Source organism: Ceratotherium simum, chromosome 28 (assembly GCF_057802395.1).
Source record: "Ceratotherium simum simum isolate JZ-2026a chromosome 28, ASM5780239v1, whole genome shotgun sequence".
NCBI lineage: Eukaryota > Metazoa > Chordata > Mammalia > Perissodactyla > Rhinocerotidae > Ceratotherium > Ceratotherium simum.
The window spans coordinates 35894606-35919783 of NC_141927.1; the positions used below are offsets into that span (position 1 = coordinate 35894606).

General features: G+C 35.4%; 1 protein-coding gene and 1 pseudogene across 7 annotated transcripts in view; one reads left to right on the forward strand and one right to left on the reverse strand.

The window, feature by feature from the left end:
* LOC106800303 (disintegrin and metalloproteinase domain-containing protein 5-like) overlaps nucleotides 1–25178 on the forward strand; it is a 184608-nt gene that overhangs the window by 54344 nt on the left and 105086 nt on the right. For all 7 annotated transcript variants that reach the window (XM_087418545.1, XM_087418543.1, XM_087418542.1 and 4 more), the window contains one exon: nucleotides 21090–21226. In XM_087418545.1, the coding sequence (XP_087274671.1) occupies nucleotides 21090–21226 (137 nt within the window). The remainder of the gene's footprint in view (nucleotides 1–21089; nucleotides 21227–25178) is intronic.
* On the reverse strand, nucleotides 9201–10308 carry LOC101400766 (glyceraldehyde-3-phosphate dehydrogenase-like; annotated as a pseudogene).

Below are 25178 nucleotides of genomic sequence, written 5' to 3' on the forward strand. Positions count from 1 at the left end.
ATAATTTTTTATTGTGAACTGAACATTGTGCACAGAATAATAGTCGAGATTCACATATAGTTTTTGGTCTGGTTGTTCATTTTGGATTCTCAGAGTGCCACCTTTTTCCTTCCTCTGGCAGCTTGAGAAAGCATTGATTCAAGTTTTACTAAATATCGAGTTGACCTTGGTTTGGCTGAGCTTTAATAAGATTAAACTCCCTTTTCTTTAGAAAAACCACCCGTATTTCCATGGGGTCCAAATGATTTTGCTGAGGAACTAATCTCTTACATCTTCTCAGTGTTTATGCCTTAACATGAAGGCATTTGGGCATTGGTTTTGCCTTTGGATTGCTGTGGGCCCAAAGTTCAAAGCAGGGAAGACTGGGCTTGGGAGCAAGATTTTCAGCTGTTTTTCACATTCCCATGCTTGGAACCTGAACTATGATTGAAAGTAATGATAAGCAAAATTCCATAAATTGGAATCTATGGATCCAAACTATGACGTGCTGAGAAGAATATTCACAGACTTAAATAAATGCAAGTGTATAAATATGAATGATTTAAGCACCAAATGTCAAAAATAAAAAAAAGTAAATGAAAGAAATCAAGGGAAAGTAAACTAAAAAGGTGAAATCTGGAATAGATGATTGAAGGAACACAACACTGTAAAACTAATCGCTACATGTAAAAGATGATTTTTTTCCTCATAAAATGAACAAAACATGCAACTTACTAGAATAATCATGAAAAAGAACAAATAAAGTACACAAGAGATTAGAAGGGGTAAAATAATGATTAAAACAGAAAATTTGAAAAATCTTACTCTACTCAACACAATTTCTATGCAAATACATATGAAACATTGATTAAACGTAACAAAACTGGTTGAAACAGAAATAGAAAATTACATAGATTAGTTTCCTTAGAAGAAGTAGATAAATGCTTTCACAGATGATTCTATTAATTGCACAGAAGAAGGAAAAAATCTAAATTCATTTTTATCAAATGAGTATGACTAATATGTAACCATTATAAACTTTGAACCAAAGAATCACGTTTATGTATCTAATGCAAATATACTAAATAAGACATTAGCAGAAAGAATCTAGGACACACACAAAATTACGTTCTGACCGAACTCTTGCTTCTTCACATGTCTCATAATTTTATACTTGATTTCTGAGGTGGTGACTTTCCTATTATAAAGTGTCATTTTAATTTATTCTTTACAGATAGCAAGATTGTGAAAATATGTTCTTCATTTGCAGTTTCTTTATTCCTCTTTGCCCTTCCTTTTTTTTTTTAGGTTTTTTGCACAGTTTTCTTATGTAAGGTGTGTCTCTTGTATAAGCCATAGAGTCCAATTTTATGAGTACATCTAAAGAATCTTATTTTTAAAAACTGGTTTATAAATGAATCATGTTTGATTTTATTTCTCTCATATATTTTGTGTTTAGTTTACTTTGTGTATTATGTTTACTTCGTGTCTGTTTTCTTTGTTTTTTTATTTATACATTTTAAAATAATTTTCTAGGTTTCAGGAAAGTTTGTAGTTCTAGTGAATACCTTTATATTAACACCTTCATATAAAGTATTGGTCTTTTTTTTAATGTAGGCTTATACCTTTCTATTTGGTGACTTTATATTATATTCTTTCCCTCCATTCTGTATCCCCCTTTTTCTCTCTCTTTCTTAGATTTTAGTTTTGTTATTTCTACTTTATTGGAGTATATAATATTTACATACTATTAGTCCGTGTTTATGTAATCTTAAAATTAAGTATGTGAACCAGTCATTTTTTTCATTTTTTTATATTTTCTCAGTCATAGTCTGGTTGGATGAAGTTCATCACTATTATGTAGATAACTCAGGAAAGTTTTATGGGTGTAATAATCCCCCAATTCTTACATTTTTAAAATTATTTTTCTGTAGCCTTGTTACTTAAAGGACTGATTACTGGATACAAATTTTTTGATTTTACGTCCTTGAGCGTCTTAGAAATTTTTCTCTAATCTTGCATGGTTTATATCCTGCTGTTGAAAAATCCAGTGCCAATGTGATCTACTTTTTTTTTTAACTGATTGAATACTCAAATTACTTTATTTTTCTTTATCTTTAAAGTTTAACTGTTTTACTGGGATAAAAATCAGCATTACGTGCACGTGGATTGGAAGAATAAACATAGTTAAAATGTCTATATTACCGAAAGCGATCTACAGATTCAATGCAATCCCAATCAGAATCCCAATGACATTCTTCACGGAAATAGAAAAAAGAATGCTAAAATTCATATGGGGCAACAAAAGACCCTGAATAGCTAAAGCAATCCTAAGAAAAAAGAACAAAGCAGGAGGCATCACAATCCCTGACTTCAAAATGTACTACAAAGCAATAGTAATCAAAACAGCATGGTACTGGTACGAAAACAGACACACAGATCAATGGAACAGAATTGAAAGCCCAGAGATAAAACCACACATATACGGACAGCTAATTTTTGACAAAGGAGCTAAGAACATACAATGGAGAAAGGAAAGTCTCTTCAATAAATGGTGTTGAGAAAATTGGACAGCCACATGCAAAAGAATGAAAGTGGACCATCTACTATCGCCATTCACAAGAATTAACTCAAAATGGATCAAGGACCAGAAGGTGAGACCTGAAACTATAAAACTCATAGAAGAAAATATAGGCCACACTATTTGACATTGGTCATAAAGGAATCTTTTCAGATGACATGCCTACCCAGACTAGGGAAACTAAATAAAAAATAAACAAGTGCAACTTTATCAGATTAAAGAGCTTCTACAAGACAAGCGAAACCAGAATCAAGGTGAACAGACAACCCACCAGCGGAGAGAGAATATTTGCAAAACATACATCTGACAAGGGGTTGATCTCCATAATATATAAAGAACTCACACACTGAACAACAAAAAAACAAACAACCTGATCAGAAAATGGGCAGAGGAAGTGAACAGACACTTCTCCAAAGAAGATATACACATGGCCAATAGGCACATGAAAAGATCTTCAACATCACTAATCGTCAGGGAAATGCAAATCAAAACAACACTAAGATATCACCTCACGCCCGTTAGAATGGCTATAATCACCAAGACAAAAAACAACAAATGTTGGAGAGAATGTGGAGAAACAAGAACCTTCATACACAGCTGGTGGGAATGCAAACTGGTGCAGCCCCTATGGAAAACAGTATGGAGTTTCCTCAAAGAATTAAAAATAGGATGCCCTATGATCCAGCCATCCCACTACTGGGAATCTATCCAATGAATCTGAAATCAACAATCCAAAGAGGCTTATGCACCCCTATGTTCATTGCAGCATTATTCACTATAGCCAAGAAGTGGAAGCAACCTGTGTCCCTCGACTGATGATTGGATCAAGAAAATGTGGTGTATATATATACAATGGAATACTACTCAGCCATAAAAAAAGACAAAATAGTCCCATTTGCAACAACATGGATGGGCCTGGAGGGTATTATGTTAAGTGAAGTAAGCCAGAAAGAGAAAGACAAACACTGTATGATCTCACTCATATGTGAAATATAAACCAACACATGGAAAGAGAAAACTGTATTGTGGTTACCCGGGCAATGGGGGTGGGGTGTGGGTACAAAGGGTGAAGGGAGACATATATATGGTGATGGACAAACAAAAATGTACAACCCAAAATTTCACAGTGTTAAAAACTATTAAAACATCAATTAAAAAAAATCAGCATTATTCTGCATGAGCTAATTTTCATAGTTACACAGTTTGCCTTTTCAACATGAGGATTCTCACAATTTCTATGTATCAATTATAGTTTTAATATAATTTCATATTTTCCTATATTATATGATGATGCATATTCTTTGTGTGTCTCTATATTGAATATTTTCTTTACCATTGTTCTTTGATCATGATTTATGATTCATATTCTTATCTCTTATTTTCTATTTTTTCTTGCTTACTATACTTTTGTTTATATCTCTCCTACCTTGGATATCTTGTATTTTAGTCTTCCTTTCTGAGATATTTTTCTTTTTCTTTGATAATTTCCTGAATTCTGTCACCTCCTGTTTCAAGTCTTCCTGTTGTTCAATTATTTCAATGCTGGGTTTTTGAGGTTTTGATTCATGGTGTTCTTTCATACTGTAAATACTTGTTTAACTTATTTAATTAATATTGGAATGCTGTATTAGATTTTAACTTTTCTACTCAGCTTTATTTATTTTTGCATGTACTTTTCTGATAAATATTTTAATAGTCATTTTCTGCTTTTCTTTTCATTTTATCAATAATAATGAGATGATCATATGATTTTGCATCTCTAATCATTGATACGGAATATTGCACCAATGAATTTATGATTGTTAAGCTCTGGGGTAAAATTGATATGGTAATGTTTTACCATATTTTTATATTTCCTGGATGTGTTTTGCTAACTATTTTTTGGTTTTTTATATATATGTTCACGAATGAGATCGATGTGCAATTTTCCTTTCTTGTAATGTAATGTCTTTTTTGCATGTTCATATCAAGTCACATAAAGCAGTAGGGAAATGATCCCACTCTCTTATTTTCTGAGAGGTTGTTACATCTATCTTAAGTAAAACGTAAAATTCATAAAGTTGTTCACAATATGATTTTTTAAATGTGTCCCTGATCTTTGCTGATTTCAGATTTTTAATTCTTGATGTTGACCTTTTGAGTTTGCTCTTTGGTTTTTCTTAATCAATCTCATTAGATGTTTTCAATTTTATTAGTTTTTTCAAAGAGCCAACTTTTGCTCTGTAGATCATCTCAAGTTTACATTTGTCTTTAATTTCACTAACCTCTGTTTTTATTCTGATTTATTCTTTCCTTTTGGCTGGCCTTTATTCTTTAACTTTTTCAGGACTTATTTTTTATGCACTTATGTTAAGACTGTAATTTTTTTCTATGCCTAGCTTTACTTGCATTTTACAAGCTTGATATATATTTGTATTATCTTCAATTTCAAGTTATTTTCTTACTTCCCTTGTGATTTCTAGTTTGACTGTTGGGTTAGTTAGAAGTATATTTTTAATTTCCAAACAAATGGGATTTTTCTACTTATCTTTTTTTATTGATTTATGTTATTGCACTTCAATTTTTCTTTGTTTTTCCTTTCTGCTGTTTTAAATTAATGTGTATTGCATAAATATCTTTCCGTATTTATCATTTTGGGATTTTTAGGAGGATTCCTTCTTTGTGTGTGTCAGGAAAATCAGCCCTGAGCTTACATCCAATGCCAATCCTCCTCTTTTTGCCAAATAAGATTGGCCCTGGGCTAACATTTGTGCCCATCTTCCTCTACTTTATCTGGGACGCCGCCATAGCATGGCTTGACAAGCAGTGCTTCTGTGTGCGCCGGGGATCCGAACCTGCAAACCCTGGGCTGCCAAAGCAGAGCACGTGTGCTTAACGACTACGCCACCAGGCCGGCCCCGAGGAGGATTCTTTAATTTGTGGATTGTTACTTTTCATCAGCTGTGGAAAATTTTCTGCCATTATTATTATTTTTTTTGTTCCCTGACATATAACAGTTAAGTACAAAGTTTTATAAAAAGTTTGAGAAAATTAGTGACTATGTTAACTTCAATTTCAAGTTATCGTTGCTGGCCCGGAGACAAACTATTTTCCCAAAAGCGTTGGTTACAAATCATTTTTTAAATTAAGAATTAAATTTTTTAGAGCAGTTTTAAATTCACAGCGAAATTGAGGGGAAATTGCTAATATTCCCCACATACACTCTGCCCTCACACATGCATAGCCTCCCTCGTTTTCAACATCCCCCACCACAGCGGTACATTTGTTACAATTGATGAACCTACACTGAGACATCAGAAAAACTCAAAGTCCATAGTTTACATTATGGTTGACTCTGGGTGTTGTATGTTCTATGAGTTCATTGTCTTTTCAACTATTTTGCTTCTACACTATTTTCTACTTTCCTTCAGATAACCAGTTAAGCATGTGATAGACACTCTCAACGTATTCTCTGTGTCTCTTACCCTAGATTCTCTGTTTTCCCTTCTCTTCATGCTACATTTTGATATTTCTTCTGATCTAAATTCAATTTTAATGTTTTCAGCTGTTTCTAAGCTACTGTTAACACTTTATATTTAAAAAATTTTGTCACCTTTTTTGTTTCTAGAATTTCTATTTACTTTTTCTTATTTATTTATTGCAGTAAGATTGGTTTATAACATTGTATAAATTTCAGGTGTACATCATTATACTTCTATTTCTGCATAGATTACATCATGTTCACCACGCAAATACTAATTACAATCCATCACCACACACATGTGCCTAATCATCCCTTTCATCCTCCTCCCTGCCTCCTTCACATCTCGTAACCACCATATCTGCTAAATTATTTGAATATTTATATCCATGACATATTCAGGATGTCTATATATTTGTTTAAATACATTTAAAATAAAATTTTATTTTTAAAGTACCACAATTATGTAGATCTAAAAATGTTAGTGAAAAGATATAACCAGAAAAGTTTTATTCTCTCATTTAATCCTCTATCATCACATTTCATCAGATTCTTACATAATTCCTCCAGTGTTTCTTATAGAAATATAGACATATACTTATGTTTTACTTCAACAACAGAAAGTGGCATGGGCTATACTGTATTTTGCGTTTTTATATTGCAGAGTTAAATCAAATCCTGTGTCTGATAGTTTAAATATCTGGAGGCACTGTTGGTTTTCTGCTGTCTGGCACTCCTTTTAATTCTTATTCATGTATTTTTTTTTCCTTTTGAGTCTGGTTATCTGTAATTGTATTTCAATCATTTAAAAATTATTCATATAAATAATTTAAAGTCTAATTGCTCTTATGTTCCATGAGGAATTATTGTTTGTTTCAGCCAGATGATTGAGGGCACATTGAAACCAGGGTCACTTTCGACAGACTCAGTGTCTAAAGGGACAAAAAGGGGGAGATCAAGGCCAGTCATTGTTAAGCGTTATGGTGACACTTTTCACTGAGAACAGAAGACCTGCTTCCTAGAAGCCAGGATGAGCTGGAGGTGAAACAGCCCTTGCAGAGGCTGTCATAGACCTACACTCATTTTACTTGATCTTTCTCCTTTATGTTGGTGATGCTTCTTGAAATTTTTGATTGATGACTTTTATCAATGTTGGAAAATTCTCAACCATTATTAGTTCAGATATTATTTTTCTCCCGTGTCTTCCACCTCTTCTTGTTAGGCTCTAATTAAACATATATTAGGCCTTTAGAAGATGCCCCGCATGTCATTTATACTCTAGTTTTTTTTATTCCTTTTTTTTGTTTTGTTCTTCTGTTTGAGTACTTTCTATGACTTGTAATTCTGTTCAATAATTCCGTATTCTGCTATTTCAGATATTCGTTTTTTTCAGTTCTGCAATGTTCATTTTATTTGTTTATAAATTTCAATGCTTTTGTGAATTTTTTCATTTTTTAATCTACTTTGTCTACCATTCATTTCCTATGTATCTTATTTTATGGCTTTATTGAAAAATTGGCAAGTGAGAATTTTATATATTTAGGTTGTACAACGTGATTTTTTGGTTTAATATACGTATACATTGTGAAATGATTACCACAATCAAGTTAACTCACACATCCATCAACTGACATAGTTACCATTTTTTTTGGTGAGAAACTTAAGATCTACTCTCCTAGCAAATTTCAAGCATACAGTAGTATTACTAATTATGGTCACATTGCTGTACGTTACATCCCTGAAACTTCTTCAACTTGTGACTGAAAGTTTGTACCCTTTGACCAACATCTCCGTGTTTTCCCACTCCCCAGTCCTTGACAACCACTATTCTATTCTCTGGTTCTATGAGTTCAGCTTTTTTAGATTCCACAAAAAGTGAGATCATACAGTATTTATCTTTCTGTGTCTGGCTTATTTTACTTAGCATAACGTCCTTCAGGTTCATCCATGTTGTCTCAAAGGACAGGAGTTCCTTCTTTTTTCCTTCTTCCATTCATCGTGGACACTTAGGTCATTTCCATATCTTGGCTATTTTGGCTATTTTGAGTAATGCTGCATGAACATGGGAGTGCAGATATCTCTTCAAGATATTAATTTTATTTCCTTTGGGTATGTACCCTATAGTGGGATTGCTGGATCATATAGTAGTTCTATTTTTAATATTTTGAGGAACCTCCATACTGTTTACCATAATGGCTGTACCAATTTACATTCCTATCAACAGTGCATGAAGTTCCCTTTTCTGCACACCCTCACCCACACTTGTTTTCTCTTGTCTTTTTGATAATAGCAATCTTAACAGGTGTGAGGTGATATCTCATTGTGGTTTTCATTTGCATTTCACTAATGATTAGTGATGTTGAGGACCTTTTTATATAACTGTTGGCATTTGTCTTCTTTTGAAAAATGTCTATTCAGGTCCATTGCCCATTTTTTAATCAGGTTGGTTTTGTTGTTGTTGTTGTTGCTATTGAGTTCCATGACTTCCTTATACATTTTGGATATTAAAACTTATCAGATATAAAGTTTGCAAATATTTTCTCCCATTTCATAGATTACCTTATTATTTTGTTGATTGTTTCCTTTGCTGTGCAGAAGCTATTTAGTTTGACGTAGTCCTGTTTGTTTATTTTTGCTTTTGATACCTGTGTTTTTGGTTTCATACCCAAAAATTGTTGCCGAGACAAATGTCAAGATCTTCAGCTATATTTTGTTCTAGGAATTTTATGATTTCAGGCCTTATCTTAAGTCCTTAATCCATTTTGAGTTAATTTTTGTAAATGGTGTACTATAAGGATTCAGTTTCGTTCCTTTGCATCTGGCTGTCCAGTTTTCCCAGCACCATTTATTCAAGAGATTATCCTTTCTTCATCGTGTATTCTTGGTGCCCTTGTCAAAGATTAGTTGAATGTATATGTGGGTTTATTTCTGGGCTATCTTTTCTGTTCTGTTGATCTATAGGTCTGTTTTTTGGTGGGGGTACAGTATACTCTATTGATAGTACATGAAAAGGTAGGGCTCCCTAAGCCCCTCCCTTTCTTCAAGAGATCTAGGATGGAAAGTGTGAGATCGGGAGATTCTAGTATGGTGGGGGACTGAGTTAGAGCAAGGACTCTTCAGCAGCTAAAGGCTTATCTCTTCCTCTCGTGTTCTCACTGGGGCTGGTGGTTCAGGCGGTTCTTACTCCTTGGAGGCCTTATAGATCATAAGGTCCACCACCCTGTTGCTGTAGCCAAATTCATTGTCAAACTACAAAATGAACTTGACAAAGTGGTTATTGAGAGCAATGCTAGCCCCAGCATCCAAGGGGGAAGGATGGGTGTCACTGTTAAAATCACAGAAGACAACCTGGTCTTCACTGTAGACCAGGTTGCCCTTTAAGGGGCCCTCTGATTTCTGCTTCATCAAGTTCTTGATGTTATCATATTTGGCAGCGTTCCCTGTGCAGCAATTCAGATCCATAGCTGAACACACTGGGTGTGGGGACATGGAAAGCCATGCTGGAGAGCTTCTAATTCAGCTGAGGGATGACCTCGCCCATATCCTTGGCAGTGTCAATAGAAGCAGGAATGATGTTCTGAGAATCCCCTCAGGCATCACTACAGCTCTGCAGAGGGGCCATCCATGGTATTCTGGGTGGTAGTAATGGCATGAACTGTGGTCATAAGTTCCTCCATGAGGCAAAAATTATCATGGATGACCTTGGCTAGGGAGGCCAAGCAGTTGGTGGTGCAGGAGGCCTTGCTGACAGTCTTGAGGGAGTTGTCATACCTTCTCATGGTTCATGCCAATCACAAACATGGGGGCATTGGCAAAGGGAGAAGAGATGATAACCCTTTTGGCTCCTTCAAGTGAACCTCAGCCTTCTTCAAGTTAGTGAAGACACCAGTGGACTCCACAACATATTCAGCACCAGTATAATCCCGTTTGATGTTGGCAGGATCTTGATCCCAGAGGATAGAGATGGGCTTTCCATTGGTGACAAACTTCCCATTCTCAGCCTTGTCTGTGCCATTGAACTGTCAGATCCATAGACCAATGGAACAGAATAGAGAGCCCAGAAATAAACCCACACATATACAGGGTGGAAGTAAACTGGAACATGTAGACCATGTAGGTAAGGTCAATGAAGAGGTCATTGATGGTGACAGTATTCACATTGCCAGAGTCAAAAGCAGCCCTGGTTACCAGGAGCCCAATATGGCCAAATCTTTGCTCCGACATTCACTTTCATATCTCAGAGATGCAGCTGGCACTGCACAAGAAGATGTGGCTGTCTGTTGAACAGGGAGGAACCACATCTGTTTTTAATGCCAGTACTATACTGTTTCGGTTACTATAGGTTTGTAAGATAATTGAAATCAGGAAGTGTGTTGCTTATAGCTTTGTTCTTTTTTTCAGGATTGCTTTGGCTGTTTGGGATTTTTTGTGGTTCTATACGAATGTAAGGATTGTTTTTTCTATTTCTGTGGAAATTGCATTGGAATTTTGATAGGGCTTGCTTTGACTCTGTATATACCTTTGGATAGTAAGGATATTTTTAACAATATTAATTCTTCCAATCCATGAACATGGGATATCTTTCATTTATTTGTGAAATTTTCTTCAATTTCTTCTTCAATATTTTTTTTCATCAATGTCCTATAGTTTTCAGTGTAGGGATCTTTTACCTCCTTGGTTTAATTTATTCCTAAGTATTTTATTCTTTTTGATGCTATTATAAATGAGGTTATTCTCTTAAATACTTTTTAAGACAGTTCATTGTTATAGAAACCAAACTGATTTTTTTTGGTGGAGTCTTTAGTATTTTCTATATATAAGATCATGTAATCTGCAAACAGAGACAATTTTGCTTCCTTTCTGATTTGGATGACATTTTTTTCTTTTTATTGCCTAATTCTTCTGGCTAGGACTTCTAGTACTATGTTGAATGGAAGTAGTAAGAGTGGCCACCCTTGTCTTGTCCCTGATCTCAAAGGAATAGCATTCGGCTTTTCATCCTTGAGTATGGTGTGAGCTGTGGGCTTCTCATATATGGACTTTATTATACTGAGGTGCATTCCTTCTTCTATCCATAAATTGTTGAGAATTTTTATCATGAAAGGGTGTTGAATTTTGTCAAATGCTTTTTCTGCATCTATTAGAAGGATCATGTAATTTTTATCCTTCATTTTGTTAATGTAGTGTGTCATACTTATTGATTTGCAATTGTAGAACCATCTTTACATTCCAGGATAATTCCACTTGATTATGGTGTTTCATCCATTTAATGTGCTGTTGAATTTGGTTTGCTGGTATTTTGTTGAGAATTTTTGCTTCCGTGTTCATCAGGGATATTGGCCTGTAGTTTTCTTTTCTTGTAGTGCCCTTATCTGGCTTTGGTATCAGGATAATGATGACTTCATAAAATGAATTTGGGAGTTTTCCATCCCCTTCAATTTTTTAGTAAGAGTTTGAGAAGTATTGGCATTAATTCTTTTTAAATGTTTAGTATAATTCACCGGTAAAACTATCTGGTTCTGGGCTTTTCTTTGTTGTAAGGTTTTTGGTTGCTGATACAATCTCCTACTCATTATTTGTCAGTTCAACTTTTCTATTTTTTCATGATTCAATCTTGGTAGGTTGTATGTTTCTAGGAATTTATCCAATTCTTTTAGGTTATCCAAATTGTTGACATATAATTGTTTGTAGTAGTCTTTTATAATCCTTTGTATTTCTTATAATGTCTCCTCTTTCATTTATCATTTTATTTATTTATGTCCTCTCTCTTTTTTCTTGATTACCTTAGCTAAAGGTTTGTGAATTTTGGTCATCTTTTCAAAGTACCAACTTAGTTTTATTTATCTTTTCTGTTCTTTCTAGTCTCTATTTCATCTAATTCTGCTCTGGTATTTATTATTTCTTTCCTTCTAACTTTGGCCTTAGTTTGTTCTTATTTTTCTAGATCCTTGAAGTTAAAATTAGGTTGTTTATTCGAGATCTTTCTTTTTTCTTAAGGTACGCATTTGTTGCTATTAACTTCCCTCTAAGAACTGCTGTTGCTGCATCTCTTAATTTTGATATGTTTTGTTTCTGTTTTCTTTTGTTTCAAGATGTTTTTTATTTCCCTATTGATTTCTTCTTTGACCCATTGATTGTTCAGGAGTGTGTTGTTTAATTTCCACATTTTTGCGAAAATTTCAATTTTCCTTTTGTTATTGATTTCTAGTTTCATGCTATTGTTGGAAAAGATACTTGATATGATTTCAATGTTCTTAAATTTTTAAGAATTTTTTATGGCATAACATATGATCTATCCTAGAGAATATTCCATGTACTCTTGAGAAGAATGTGTATTCTGCTGCTGTTTGATGAAATTTTCCGTGTATGTCTGTTAAGATGCATTTGGTCTATAGTGTTGTCCACGTCCACTGTTTCCTTATTGCTTTTCTTTGGGATGATCTACCCAATGTTCAAAGTAGGGTAGTGAAGTCTCCTAATATGTTGTATCACTGTCTATTTCTTCCTACGTTTCTGTTAATATTTGCTTTACATTTAAGTGCTCTGACGTTGGGTGCAGACATATTTAAAATTGTGATATTCTCCTGATGAATTTACCCCTGTATCATTATGTAAGGACCTTCTTTGTCTCTTGTGACAGTTTTTGATTTAACATTTATCTAAACATTGTTCTCTTTGGGTACCATTTTCCTGGACTACCTTTTTCCATCCCTTCATTTTCAGTCTGTGTGTCTTTACAGCTTAAGTGAGTCTCTCTCTCTCTCTCTTTTTTTTTTTTTGTGGGGAGGAATATTAGCTGTGAGCTAACATCTGATGCGAATCCTCCTCTTTTTCTGGCTGAGGAAGATTGGCCCTGGGCTAACATCCATGCCCGTCTTCCTCTACTTTATATGGGACACTGCCACAGCATGGCTTGACAAGTGGTGCATCAGTCCACACCCGGGATCTGAACCCATGAACCCCAGGTCACTGAAGCGGAGCACGTGCACTTAACCACTATGCCACTGGACCGGCCCCTCATTGTTACCATTTTGTTAATTGTTTTCCAACTCTCTTGTAGTTCCTGTGTTATTTTATTTCTCTCTTGCTATCTTCTTTTGTGACTTGATATTTTTTTTGTAGTGGTGTGCTTTGATACCTTTCTCTTTATCTTTGTGTATGTACTTCAGGTTTTTTCTTTGTGTTTACCATGAGGCTTACATAAAACTTCTTACAGTTATAACAGTCCATTTTAGGCTGATAAAAATTTTACTTCGACTGCATATTAATACTCTATGCTTTAACTTCTCCTCCCTCCACAGTTTATGTTACTGTTACAATTTACATCTTTTATATATTGTGTACCCATAAACAAATTATTATAGCTAAAGTTATATTTAATACTTTTGTCTTTTAAGCTTATGCCAAAGTTAAAAATGATTTATGCACCACCATTATGCTATTAGTGTATTCTGAATTTGACAATATTCGTACCTTTCCAGTGAGTTTTGTACATTCATATGCTTTCATATCATTAGCATCTTTTCATTTCAACTTGAATAAATACCTATAGCATTTCTTGTAGGGAAGGTCTAGTGATATGAACGCCCTCCATTTCTGTTTGTCTTAGAATGTCTTTATCTCTCGTTTATTTCTGAAGGACAGCTTTGTTGGGTAAAGTAGTCTTCATTGCCATTTTTTTCCCCAGCCTTTTAAATATATTGTCCCACTCCCTCCTGGCCTGCAATACTTCTGCTGATGAATCTACTGATAGCCTATTGGAGGTTCCCCTGTATATGACTAGTGTCTTTTCTCTTCTTGCTTTCAAAATTATCTCTTTGCCTTTGATTTTTGACAATTTGATTATAATGTGTCTCAGGGTAGTCTCCATGAGTTGATCTTCCTTGGAGTCTTTTGGGCTTCATGTATCTGGATGTCCTTCTCCCTCCCAAGATTGGGAAGTTTTCAGCCATTATTTCTTTAAATAAGCTTTCTTCCCTGTTCTCTCTCTTTCTCTCTTTTCCTTCTGGGACTCGTATAATGTATATATTCATTCTCCTGATGGTATCCCTTATGTCTTGTATGCTTTCTTCACTCTTTTTCATTCTTTTTACGTTTGTTCCTCTAACTGGCTAATTTCAAATGACCTGACCTTGAGTTTGCTGATTCTTTCTTCTGCATGACAGTTCTGTTGTTTAAGCTCTCTATTGAGTTTTTTATTTCTGTTATTTTATTCTTCAGTTCCAGAATTTCTGTTTGGTTCTTTTTTATGGTTTCTGTTTCTTTATTAAACTTCATTTTGTTCTTTCATGTTTACCTGCTTTCATTTAGTTGCTTGTCTGTGTTCTCTTTCATCTCATTGATCTTCTTTAAGATGGTTATTTTGAATTTTTTGTCAGTTTGCAGATCTCCATTTCTTTGGGGTGAATTACTGAAGCTTTATTACTTTCCTTTGTTGGTGTCATGTTTGCCTGATTTTTTTGTGTGTGTGTCTGTCTCTTTAGCCTTGTGTGAGTATCTGAGCATTTGAAAGAACAAACACCTCTTCCAGTCATTTCAGACTAGTTTTGGCAGCTGAAGACCTTTCCTGTTGTGTCCCCAGGCTAATGATATTGCCTCCAGGGTCTAAGTTGAGCAGGGTTGGAGCTGGGTAATGTGGCTATTGCTGGGTCCATGGTTGGTGAGCTTGTTACCAAGGGTTTGAGGGGACATGGATTCTGTTTGGTCCCTGGGTGAATAGGACTGACTCCAGGCCTTGGTCAGTAGGGCTGGAGCTGGGACAAGAGTGTGCTCAGGGTCCACAGATGATGTGCCTTTTCTGTTCCCATCAGGTCACTGAATGAGTCCTTGCATGGGAAGGATTGGCCCTGGACGGCACCTGAGAGGAGCTGGAACTGAGTCAGTGGGCTGCTTCAGGGTCCACAACTCAGACCAAGTTCTGAAGGCCGGCCTCTGTGGACACTGACAGGGTTGCCTCCTGATAGGTTCCTGGGCAGGAAGGACTGCTCTTAGTCCATGGTTGAAAAGGGCTAGCTCCAAGTCCCAGGGCTGCCTTGGGTTCAAAATTCAGACTGAGTGTGGTGGGCCTGCTTCTGTGGACACTGATGAGTGAGTGAGCAGGACTGCTCCTGGACTGTAGCTGGGTGGGCCTAGAGCCAAGTCACAGGGTGCTTTAGGGTTTGTGGTCATACAGGTCAGCAGGCCTGTCTCTGGGAGCACAAACAGGCATGTCTCCCAGTGGTCTCTGGTTGGGCAGGAATGTCCTGGACTGCAGCTTAGAGGAGCTGGAACTGAGTTATAGGGTCACTTCAGGATTTGCTGTTGGACCAAGGTTCGTAAGACTGTTTCTAGTAGCATGGGTGGACATGTGTCTTTCTGAGTCCCTGGGCAGGCAAGACTGCTCCTGTGCCATGCCTGTGAGAGTTTCTTAACCTCTCAGGAATATCACGACGTTATTCAGGCTACCCAGATGCATACACAATATGAAATACCATTTCATCTATAGGATCCTTTATCTTACTCTGCAGCCAGTTTACAGGGTTGCTCTAAGATTCATAGCTGGTTTGAGTTTGGTGGGCCCTCCTCTGGGGTCATGGACAAATGTATCTCCTGGCAAATCCTGGGCAGGAAGCACTGCTTCCAGACAGGTTGGGAGGGGCTGGAGCCAAGTTCTAGGGCTGTTTCAGGATCCATAGTTGAACCAAGGTCAGAGGGCCCACCTCAGGGGCATAGATAAGTGTCTCCTGCATGGTCCCTGTGCAGGCAGGATTGGTGACTAATTGGTGCTGGAGCTGGGTCATGGGTTGCTCAGGTCCACAGCCAGGACTGAAGTTGATGGACTTGTTACTCAAGGCACAGGTGGGCATAACTCCTGCCAGGTCCCTTGGTGGATAGGCTAGCGGCAGGACCAAAGCCAAATGGAGCTGTAGCCAAATCCACAGAGGGACATGGCTGTTTCCAGATCTGTAACCCAAGACCATAGTCAGGATCTGGCACCTGGGCATGGAACTGCCTTCTCAAAGTGGCTCTCCTCAGCTTAGGGCTCCACTGACGTTTCACAATCTCCTACCTGGATCCTAAAGCTCCCACAAAGTCACTTTTGTCCATGGATGGCTGCCAAATTATTGTTGCTGAGAGAAGATGTGAACAAGGGACCGCCTATTCTGCCATCTTGCTGATGTCACTCTCATATATGTTCTTATCATGGTTATTTTAAAGTCTTTGTCTGCTTAGTCCAATATTTGCATAATCTTTGAGTTGGCTTCTGCTAAGGAGAGTGTAATCTAGATTATTTATCTTTCATTTCTGATGTAATTTGTGTCTTCATTCATTTTTTTTCTTGGTAACTATAGTTTTTTCAATTTTATTGATGTTTCAAAAACTAGCTTTTTGTTTTGTTGGTTTTCTGTATTAATTTCTGTATTCAATTTTATTGAGTTCTGTACTAATGTTAATTATTTCTTTCTTTCTGCTTACTGTGGATATAATTTGTTCTTTTTCTAGTTTCTAAAGTGGAAGCATATATTATTTATTTTAGATGTTTCTTCTCTTGTAATACGTGCATTCATTCCTGCTGTGAATTTCTCTCTAAGCACTGCGTTTACTGCATATCACAAATTTTGATAAGTCATGTTTTCATTTTCATTTAGTTTAAAATATTTTAAAATTTCTCTTGAGACTTCTTTGCCCTATGTATTATTTAGGAACATGCTATTTAATCTCTAAATATTTTGGGATTTTTACAAATATATTTCTGTTACTAATATCTAGTTTAACACCATTGTGGTCTAAGAACATACTATGTATGATTTTCTTTTTTAAAAAAATTTGTTGAGGTGTGTTTTATGGCATAGAATGTGGGTCTATTTTGATGAATGTTCCATGTGAGATTGAGAAGAATGTGTATTCTGCTGTTGTTGGATGAGGTATTCTATAAATATCAATTAGATTTAGTTGATTGATGGTGCTGTTCAATTCAAGTATATGCTTACTCATTTTATACCTGCTATATCTGCCAATTACTGATAGAGGGATGCTGAAGTCTCTGACTATAACAGTGGATTTGTCTATTTCTCCTTTTCTGTCATTTTTTTGCCTCATGAATTTTGGCACTCTGTTGTTAGGTGCATATACATTAAGGAATGTTATGTCTTGGAGAATTGACCCCTTTATTGTTATGTAATGCTCCTCTATATCCCTGATAATTTTATTCTTTCTGAAGTCTTCTTTGTCTGATATTAACATAGCTATTCCAGCTCTCTATTGATTAGTGTAAGCCTGCATATCTTTCTCCATCCTTTTACTTTTAATCTATCTGTGTCTTTACATTTAAGTGGATTTCTTGTAGACAAATTATAGTTGGGTCTTGTTTTTTAATCCACTCTGACAATCTCTGTCTTTTTTTTTTTTTTACTAAACCATTCACTCAACATAAAGGTTTACCTCTATATTTTCTGTTATGTGGAAGCTCCCTGAGGGCAGGGGTTGTGTCTTTGTTATAACATTCATGATAGTGTATAAGCAGATTTCCTGGGTGTCTGTTCAGCTCCACCACTTGCCAGGTGCGTGACCTTGGGCATGTTACTCTCTGTTCCTCAGTTTCCTCATTTGTAAAATGGGGGTAAGACTAGTACCTACTTCATAGGGTCTTTGTGAATATTAAATGTGTTAATAAACATAAATAGCTCATTACAGGACCTGGCACACAAATGTTAGCAATTGGTGCTGAATTCTCAGTTGGCCCTTAACAAGTATCTGTAGAATGAAAAGAGATTAAGAGTAAAATTTGTGACAAAGCCAAGGTGAGGCCTGCTAACTTCACTGTGGTCTCTGTGGTTTGACAGATAGTCTCAGGTTTGCATGACAAGGGAGGTTCCTCGGCAACATTTATCATGCTAGGAAATGTGATCTTGAACATTCCATAAATGTAATGGAGTCTCAGCCATGAGAAGCCTGGCCAGTCACTACTGGTTGGGATTTCTGGGTGGATTGTAAGGAGAGTGGTGCAGTTCACCTATTTGTGAACACATCCTAGACCCCTCCATGTCTGATACAAGGCAGCCTTGAAGAGAAGGTAGCAGAGATGTTTTGGGCTATTTGCCTTAAAGACATTGGTAACTTGGGGAATGTTTGGAGACCAAAAGTTCTTCTTATATTCTGTATCTGCCTTCATTCTGTGATTAGAAATCAGACCTAGTTTCTAGGTGTATTCTGGTGCAAGTTGTTCAACCATCTCAATTTGTGGTTTCCTCATTCATTAAGTATCACAGTATCACTGTCTTATTGATTGCTTTTACCCATTGTCTAATGACCTTATTAACATATATGTAAATAAGTGCACACATGTACACACACACACACACATTTTTTCACACCACAGCTGAAATAGCTGTCAAAAGGCACATGCATTAAATCTCATTTTCATTAGTTAGAGAAACCTCTAAAACCATCACTTATGATCAATTTATACCTCCTTTACAAGCAATTATAACAACTTACCCCAGACACTAAAACCTCCACCCCAGGCCTGCTCAAAGACTGCCTCTCTTATGGCACAAATTGAACACAGGAAATTTATTGGTTTTCTTACTTTGATATTAGGGACTCTATTATATTTTCTGAGCTTGCTGTCTGTGTAGCCCATGATGCTGGGCTACTGTCAAGCAGCTGCTCTTGACAGTTTTATTTCTGTAGTGGTAGGAGTTTAGTCTCAAATCGGTCTCATATCAGATTAGCAGCTGCCTGGGCCATGGGGAAATCTATGGTTAACAGATCCCAGGAGAGTATGCAGCCTGGATCTGGCCTCCAGCCCTTATGGGATAGGGCAAGATAAAAAAAAATTATAAAGATAGGGAAGACATAATTAAAGGGCCTCATATATAGTGAGTCTATATTTACCTGGAGGCAAGACATACCCCCTTTAAATATAGGAGAGGGCAATGGGAAAGTGTTTTAAAGTTGGTTTGAGGTTCAAGTCAACCAAGCATCCTTCAATTAAGAGAGATGAAAACCGTGGACAATATAGACACCCATTTAGAGGTCCATTTGCTGGACTAGAATTTGAAAAGGAATTGTTTGAGGAGACCGTTATATTTCTCAATTAAGCCAACTATCTGGAACCTATCAAGAACATGAAAGGTATATTGAATATCTTTTTCAAGAAACCAGTATTGTGTCTTCTGAGAAGTGAAATGTGTTCCTTGGTTTCTATTAATGATGTCTTTAGCTCCAAAGGGGATAAAGAGTGTCCTAGCAAGGCCTTGTATTTTGTCTTAAGAACTGCTTTTGATCAAAAGCTGGGATAAAGGACGGAGGGATTGCTTGAGTTCAGGCAGTCTTCCAGTAAAGGAAATTACTATCTCTTCTCTGAAGGTTGACTGAAATGTCTGATGCATCAGTTGGTTGTTGTTTTTTACCTCTTAGTGGCTATAGTTGAACAATAAGCAACCCAGGGCAATATGTGCGATAGAAAATTTAGAAACATCTTCATGGATCATAGACATCTTCTCCTCTGAACTGTTCTTTATTTGCCACTCCCTCACAATGCTTTCTCATTTCAGGTCCATCAGGAACCAACTATGTTTTTTTGAGAGTATTTTTTTAGAGCAGTTTTAGGTTCACGGCAAAACTGAAGGGAAGGTAGATTACTCACATACCCCCGCCCCCATACATACATAGCCTCCTCCGTTATCAACATTACTCACCAGAATGGTATATTTTTTACCAAGGATGAACCTACATTGACCAATCAAAATCACCCAAAGTCCATAGTTTACCTTAGGGTTCAGTCTTGGTGTGGTACATTCTATGGATTTGGACAAATAATATGTATCCATCATTATGGTATCATACAGAGTATTTTTGCTACCCTAGAAATCCTCTGTGCTCTGACTATTAATTTATCCCTTCCCCACCAAAACCATGGATCTTTTTATTGTCTCCATAATTTTGTTTTTCACAGAATGTCATATAGTTGGAATCATACAGTATGTAGCCTTTTCAGATTGGCTTCTTTCACTTAGTAATATGCATTTAAGATTCCTCCATGTCTTTTCATGACTTGATAGCTCACTTCTTTTTAGTGCTAAATAATGTTCCATTGTCTGAAATATGCCACAGTTTGTCTGTTCACCTACTGAAGGACATCATAGTTGCTTGCAAGTTTTGGCAATTACGAATAAAGCTGCCAAAACATCTGTGTGCAGAACTTGGAAATGATTCAAAGAACAACAACAATACCTATTGAGGATGATTAATTTTTTATTGCTACATAACCAATTATACCAAAACCTAGAAGGTGAAAACAATACAGTTCTATGGTTCAGGCATCTAGGAGCAGCTTAGTGGGTGAAATCAAACTATCACCTAGGGCTGTAGTTATCTCAGGGTTCAACGTGTGAAGATTTGCTTCCAAGCTCAGTCATGTGGCTGTTGGCTGACTTTAGAAAGTCTGTTTCCAAGTTCACTAATGTAGACCTCTCCATAGGCCTACTTCATGACATAGTAGCTGGCTGCCCCAGAGAGAGCAAGGGAGAGTGAGACATAGAATCCAGGAAGTCAGTCTTTTTTATAAGCTGTCTTGGAAATGATTACCCATCACTTCTGCTGTATTCAGTTTATTGGAAGCAAGTCCGTAAGTCCAGCCTATACTCAATGGAGTGGGAATATGCAAGAACTTAAATAAAAGAAGGCAGGAATCATTGGGGTCCATTTTAGAGGCTACCTGCTATTAAGAGAATGTAGAATTGATTATTAAAATAAAATATTAAAGGTCTTTTGTGTAAAATAATTCAAAGCAATACAATGTGATGTTTAAGACTCTATCAGATTTGCTAAGATAGCTGGTATTGTCATTAAGTAATAGTATTTTGAAATTAAACTATTGTGTTTACTCATTCATGTTTAATGTCTAACATCCAAATGCTTATGTAACTCGACTACAATTATATCTACATAGGTATCTTAGATGCATTAATAAATTTTAAACATGAGTTTTATATACTAATTTTTGATTATAGTAAATATTATTTTCTTTATAACTGAAGAGGATTGTTAGCTAATTTCTTTTTGAAAACTTTTCCTTATATTTAGTATCCAGAGGGTTTATCCTTGGAGTCATATACTATCAGTATCGTGCAGTTGCTTGGCTTTAATCTGGGATTGAGTTATGAAGATACTGACACCTGCCTTTGTTCAGGAGATATCTGCACAATGTCACCAGATGCAGTGTAAGATAATTTTCTTTATTAAATATACATATTCCTTTTTAAAAATTTTTTGGTTAGGAACTTATACACTTCTATTAACCAAAGTGAAGTAAATAAAAATTATACAACACTGTACCCAACAACTGAAGAATACACATTCTTTTCGAGTGCAAATGGAGCACACCCCAAAAATAGGCCTAACATTCCCCAGGCCTCTCCATGCCTGGGGAAACTTTCTTCTTCCTTTCTACCTTCCAGAGTCTGGCTTGTATTTTTCTCTTCTGGCCAGATTGAAGGCACCCTCTAGGGACAAACCGTGAGAATTATATTATTTCAGTGAATCTGCATAATGTTAAATGCTTTGATATTTGCATTTAAAACTGGCACTGCACTGTACAATATAAGGCTGAGTAGTACAATTCATGTTAATAATTTAAATTTAAAAATTTATTTTGAAAGATATTAAATTGGAAATAAATAATACCATGACCCATTGAGAGAGAGACTGCTGAAGAAAGGAAAAAGCTTTTCATTTTAGTACCATTAATAATACTTTTTCCCTGCTTTATAAACAAGGGGCCCTGCATTTCCATTTTTCATTGTCTCCTGCAAATTATATAGCCAGTCCTGGTGGTTCCACATCAGCACCAAGACTTGGTATGTTCAGTATGTTTAATCTGAATCATTTTAGTGGGTATGTAGTATTATCTCATATTGGTTTTCATCTGCATTTCCCTAGAGGCTAATGATGTTGAACATATTTTCACGCTTAATAGTTTCGTATATCTTCCTTGGTGAAGAACCTAGTTACAACTTTTGTCCATTTTTTTAAATAAAAATTGAGATTTTCATGGTCTTATTTAGCTGTAAGAATTATTTATATATTCTGGCTATGAGTCCTTTACGAGATACATGATTTTCAATATTTCCTCCATATAGTGCCTTTTTTTAAGAAAATGTTTTTAATTTTGATGAAGTACAGTTTATCAATTTTTTTCTTTTATGCCTCATGGTTTCATAACTCTCATATGCAATTTCATGATAGATTTTGAGTTTATTGTGCATGTTTAAGTTCATTTTCATTTTGGCCATACAGATTTCCAATTATTCCAATACCACTTATTGAAAAGACCCATCTTTCCCCCATTTAATTGCCTTGGAAACTTTGTCAAAAATCAATTTATCATAAATGTTTGGGTTTTTTTTATTGGAATCTCTATTTTATATCATTACTCTGTATGCCTACCCTAATGGAAAAGCATACCGTTTTTATTACTGTAGCTTTATATTGAATTTTGAAATCAGGTAGTGCAAGTCCCCAAGTTTTTTCATCTTTTCCGGTATTGTTTTGGCTATTCTAGGTCCTTTGCGTTTTCATATACATTTTATTATCAACTTTCCAATTTTTACGTAAAGTCCTGCTGAGATTTTGATAAGTATTGCATTAATCAATTACATAGTTCAATTTTGGGAGAATCAGCATCTTAACAATATTTAGTATTTTGATCCTTGAATATTGTGTATGTCCTATTTATTTAGGTATTTTTAAATTTTTCTCAGCAATGTATGTACTTTATAGTTTACATACTTTTGTTAAATTTATGCTTACATACTTTATTATTTTTTTGCTATTGAGAGTAGAATTGTTTTCTTAATTTCATTTTCAAATTGTTCATTGCTAGTACATAGAAATATAATTGAATTTTGTAGATTGACTTTCTGTGCTGCAAAAACTTGCTAAACTTATTAGAAATTCCAGGAGATTTTATTTTTTGATTCCTTAACATTTCCTACAAAGTTCTTGTCATCCATGAATAAGAACAGTTTTATTTTTTCCTTTCCATCTATTTTCATGTAATTCGTTTTTTTTGCTGAATTGCACTTGAAATAACTTCAGTCCAGTGTGAATTGATGTGGTGAGAGTGGATATCCTTGCCTTGTTCCCAATCTTATGGGAAAAGCATTCAGTTTTTCATGATAAGAAAGATGTTAGCTACAGTATTTTTTTAAAATAAATATATCTTCTCTTCTAAAATAGTATTTTTAATTCCCTTGTACATTATGTTGTTTTATTACTTTTCTTTGTTGTGCCAATAACGATCTGACTTATTTCACATAGTTATTTTCCGATGTTCATACTTTTTGCCCCTAGCAGATACTTGGTCTACATTTTACTACATACCAGTTGCCTAGAAAAGTGCTCAGTAAATCTGCTGCAAATAATGACCTAATCAACTCAGTATATTTTCTCCTTATTTCATTTTATCCTTTGATTATTGAATCCATGATATCCCCAATTTTTGTAAAGGCACAAAGTAGATAATAACTAAATTTATTTCTTCTCCCCTGTGATAAATCATTTCTTAGAAGAATATTATTTCACCATCTTTTTGAGTGTTTTATTTATATACTTTATAAAAACTCAGCTTTATCGAGGTATGATTTGTCCACAGTGAAATTTACATACTTTAAGTGTACAAGTTTATGACTTTTGACAAATATATATAAATCTCTGAACCACAGTGTCAGTCAGGCTATGCAACATTTCCATCTCCATAGAAAGTTCCTTTGTGACCTTTGGCTCTCCTTCTACCTTCCACTCTTGCCCCAGGCAACAACTGATCTGATTTCTGTTTACAATTAGTTTTCTTTGCTCTAGAATTGTAAGACTGTAATTTCTCTGAATTATTTAAACATCTTTCTTTAATTATTTGAGTGTATTTATAGTGGTTCCTTTTAAGTATCTGTACGCCAAATCTGATACCTGGGTCATCTCAGTGTTGATTTCTATTTACTGCTTTTTTTAAATTGACTATAGATCACATTTTCTTATTTCTTTGTATGTCTGTTATTACTATTGGCATATTGGATATTTTTGATAATACAATAGAAAGCGTGGATTCTCCTACCTTCCTCTGAAAATCATTGATTCTTTTCCTACCAGGCAATTCATTTATTAGCTAATCATTTTGAATTTTAAATTCTTGGTTTTATGCTTTGCTAGTATGATCTACGGAAAACTCAAGGTATTTCCAAATCCCTCTAAATTGGCAGGACTGAACTTCCAAACCCGATCTCCTCTGGGGATCTTGTCAAGACTTGAATTTAGGCTCTGTTAAAATTGATGTAGAGAAGATTTTCATATAGGGCAGAGGTCAGCTAACAACAGTTCATAGACCTTTGGCTGGCACCTTGTTTTGTAAAAAGAATTTTATTGAAATATGGCCAGGCTTATTGGTTTAAATATTGTTTATGGCTGCTTTTGCACTAATGGCAGAGCTGAGTAGTTGCACCAGAGTATATGGCATATAAGACTAGAATATTTATTATCAGGCCCTTTACAGAAAGAGTTTGTCAACCCCTGGTCTAGGGCATAGTCTTTACTCTTAGATCGTCTTGTTTCTTGTGTTTCGGTTGGATGCTGAGCTGCTACCACAGTGCTAACAGCTCTGTCCCTCCATCAGGACAGGTACTCCTGTGGCCTCTCCCATAGTGTGGTTCAAACAACATGTTTTTATTTGAAAACTAGTTAATTATGGAGAGCAAATATGCTATTAAAGTTAATACAAACATGTGCATGTCATTATTTACACAAAAATACAAAAATGATATAAATAGATAAAAAGTATATTAAATACTGAGACCAAAAATTCAAAATTCAATTGTTTGGCACTGGGAAGGTAAATAAGAATAACACAGTTGCTATGTTTAAAGACTTAATAAAGGTCATAGGATAAGTAAATGATAGTCTTGTTTAAAACAGGATGGATGGCAAGAAAAAGATTTTGGAATTTTTATTTTTCATTACAAGAATTTTCTTGATTAAATGTAAAAACCATGTTAAAACATGTTAGCAATGCAATCAATATTTTTAAAAGTGTGCTTATTGTTTTCCATGAAGAACAATGCCCTTTAAATCTCTCTTCAAAATACCATACGTTTGGGGAAATGTAGAGATATATAGCATTAATTT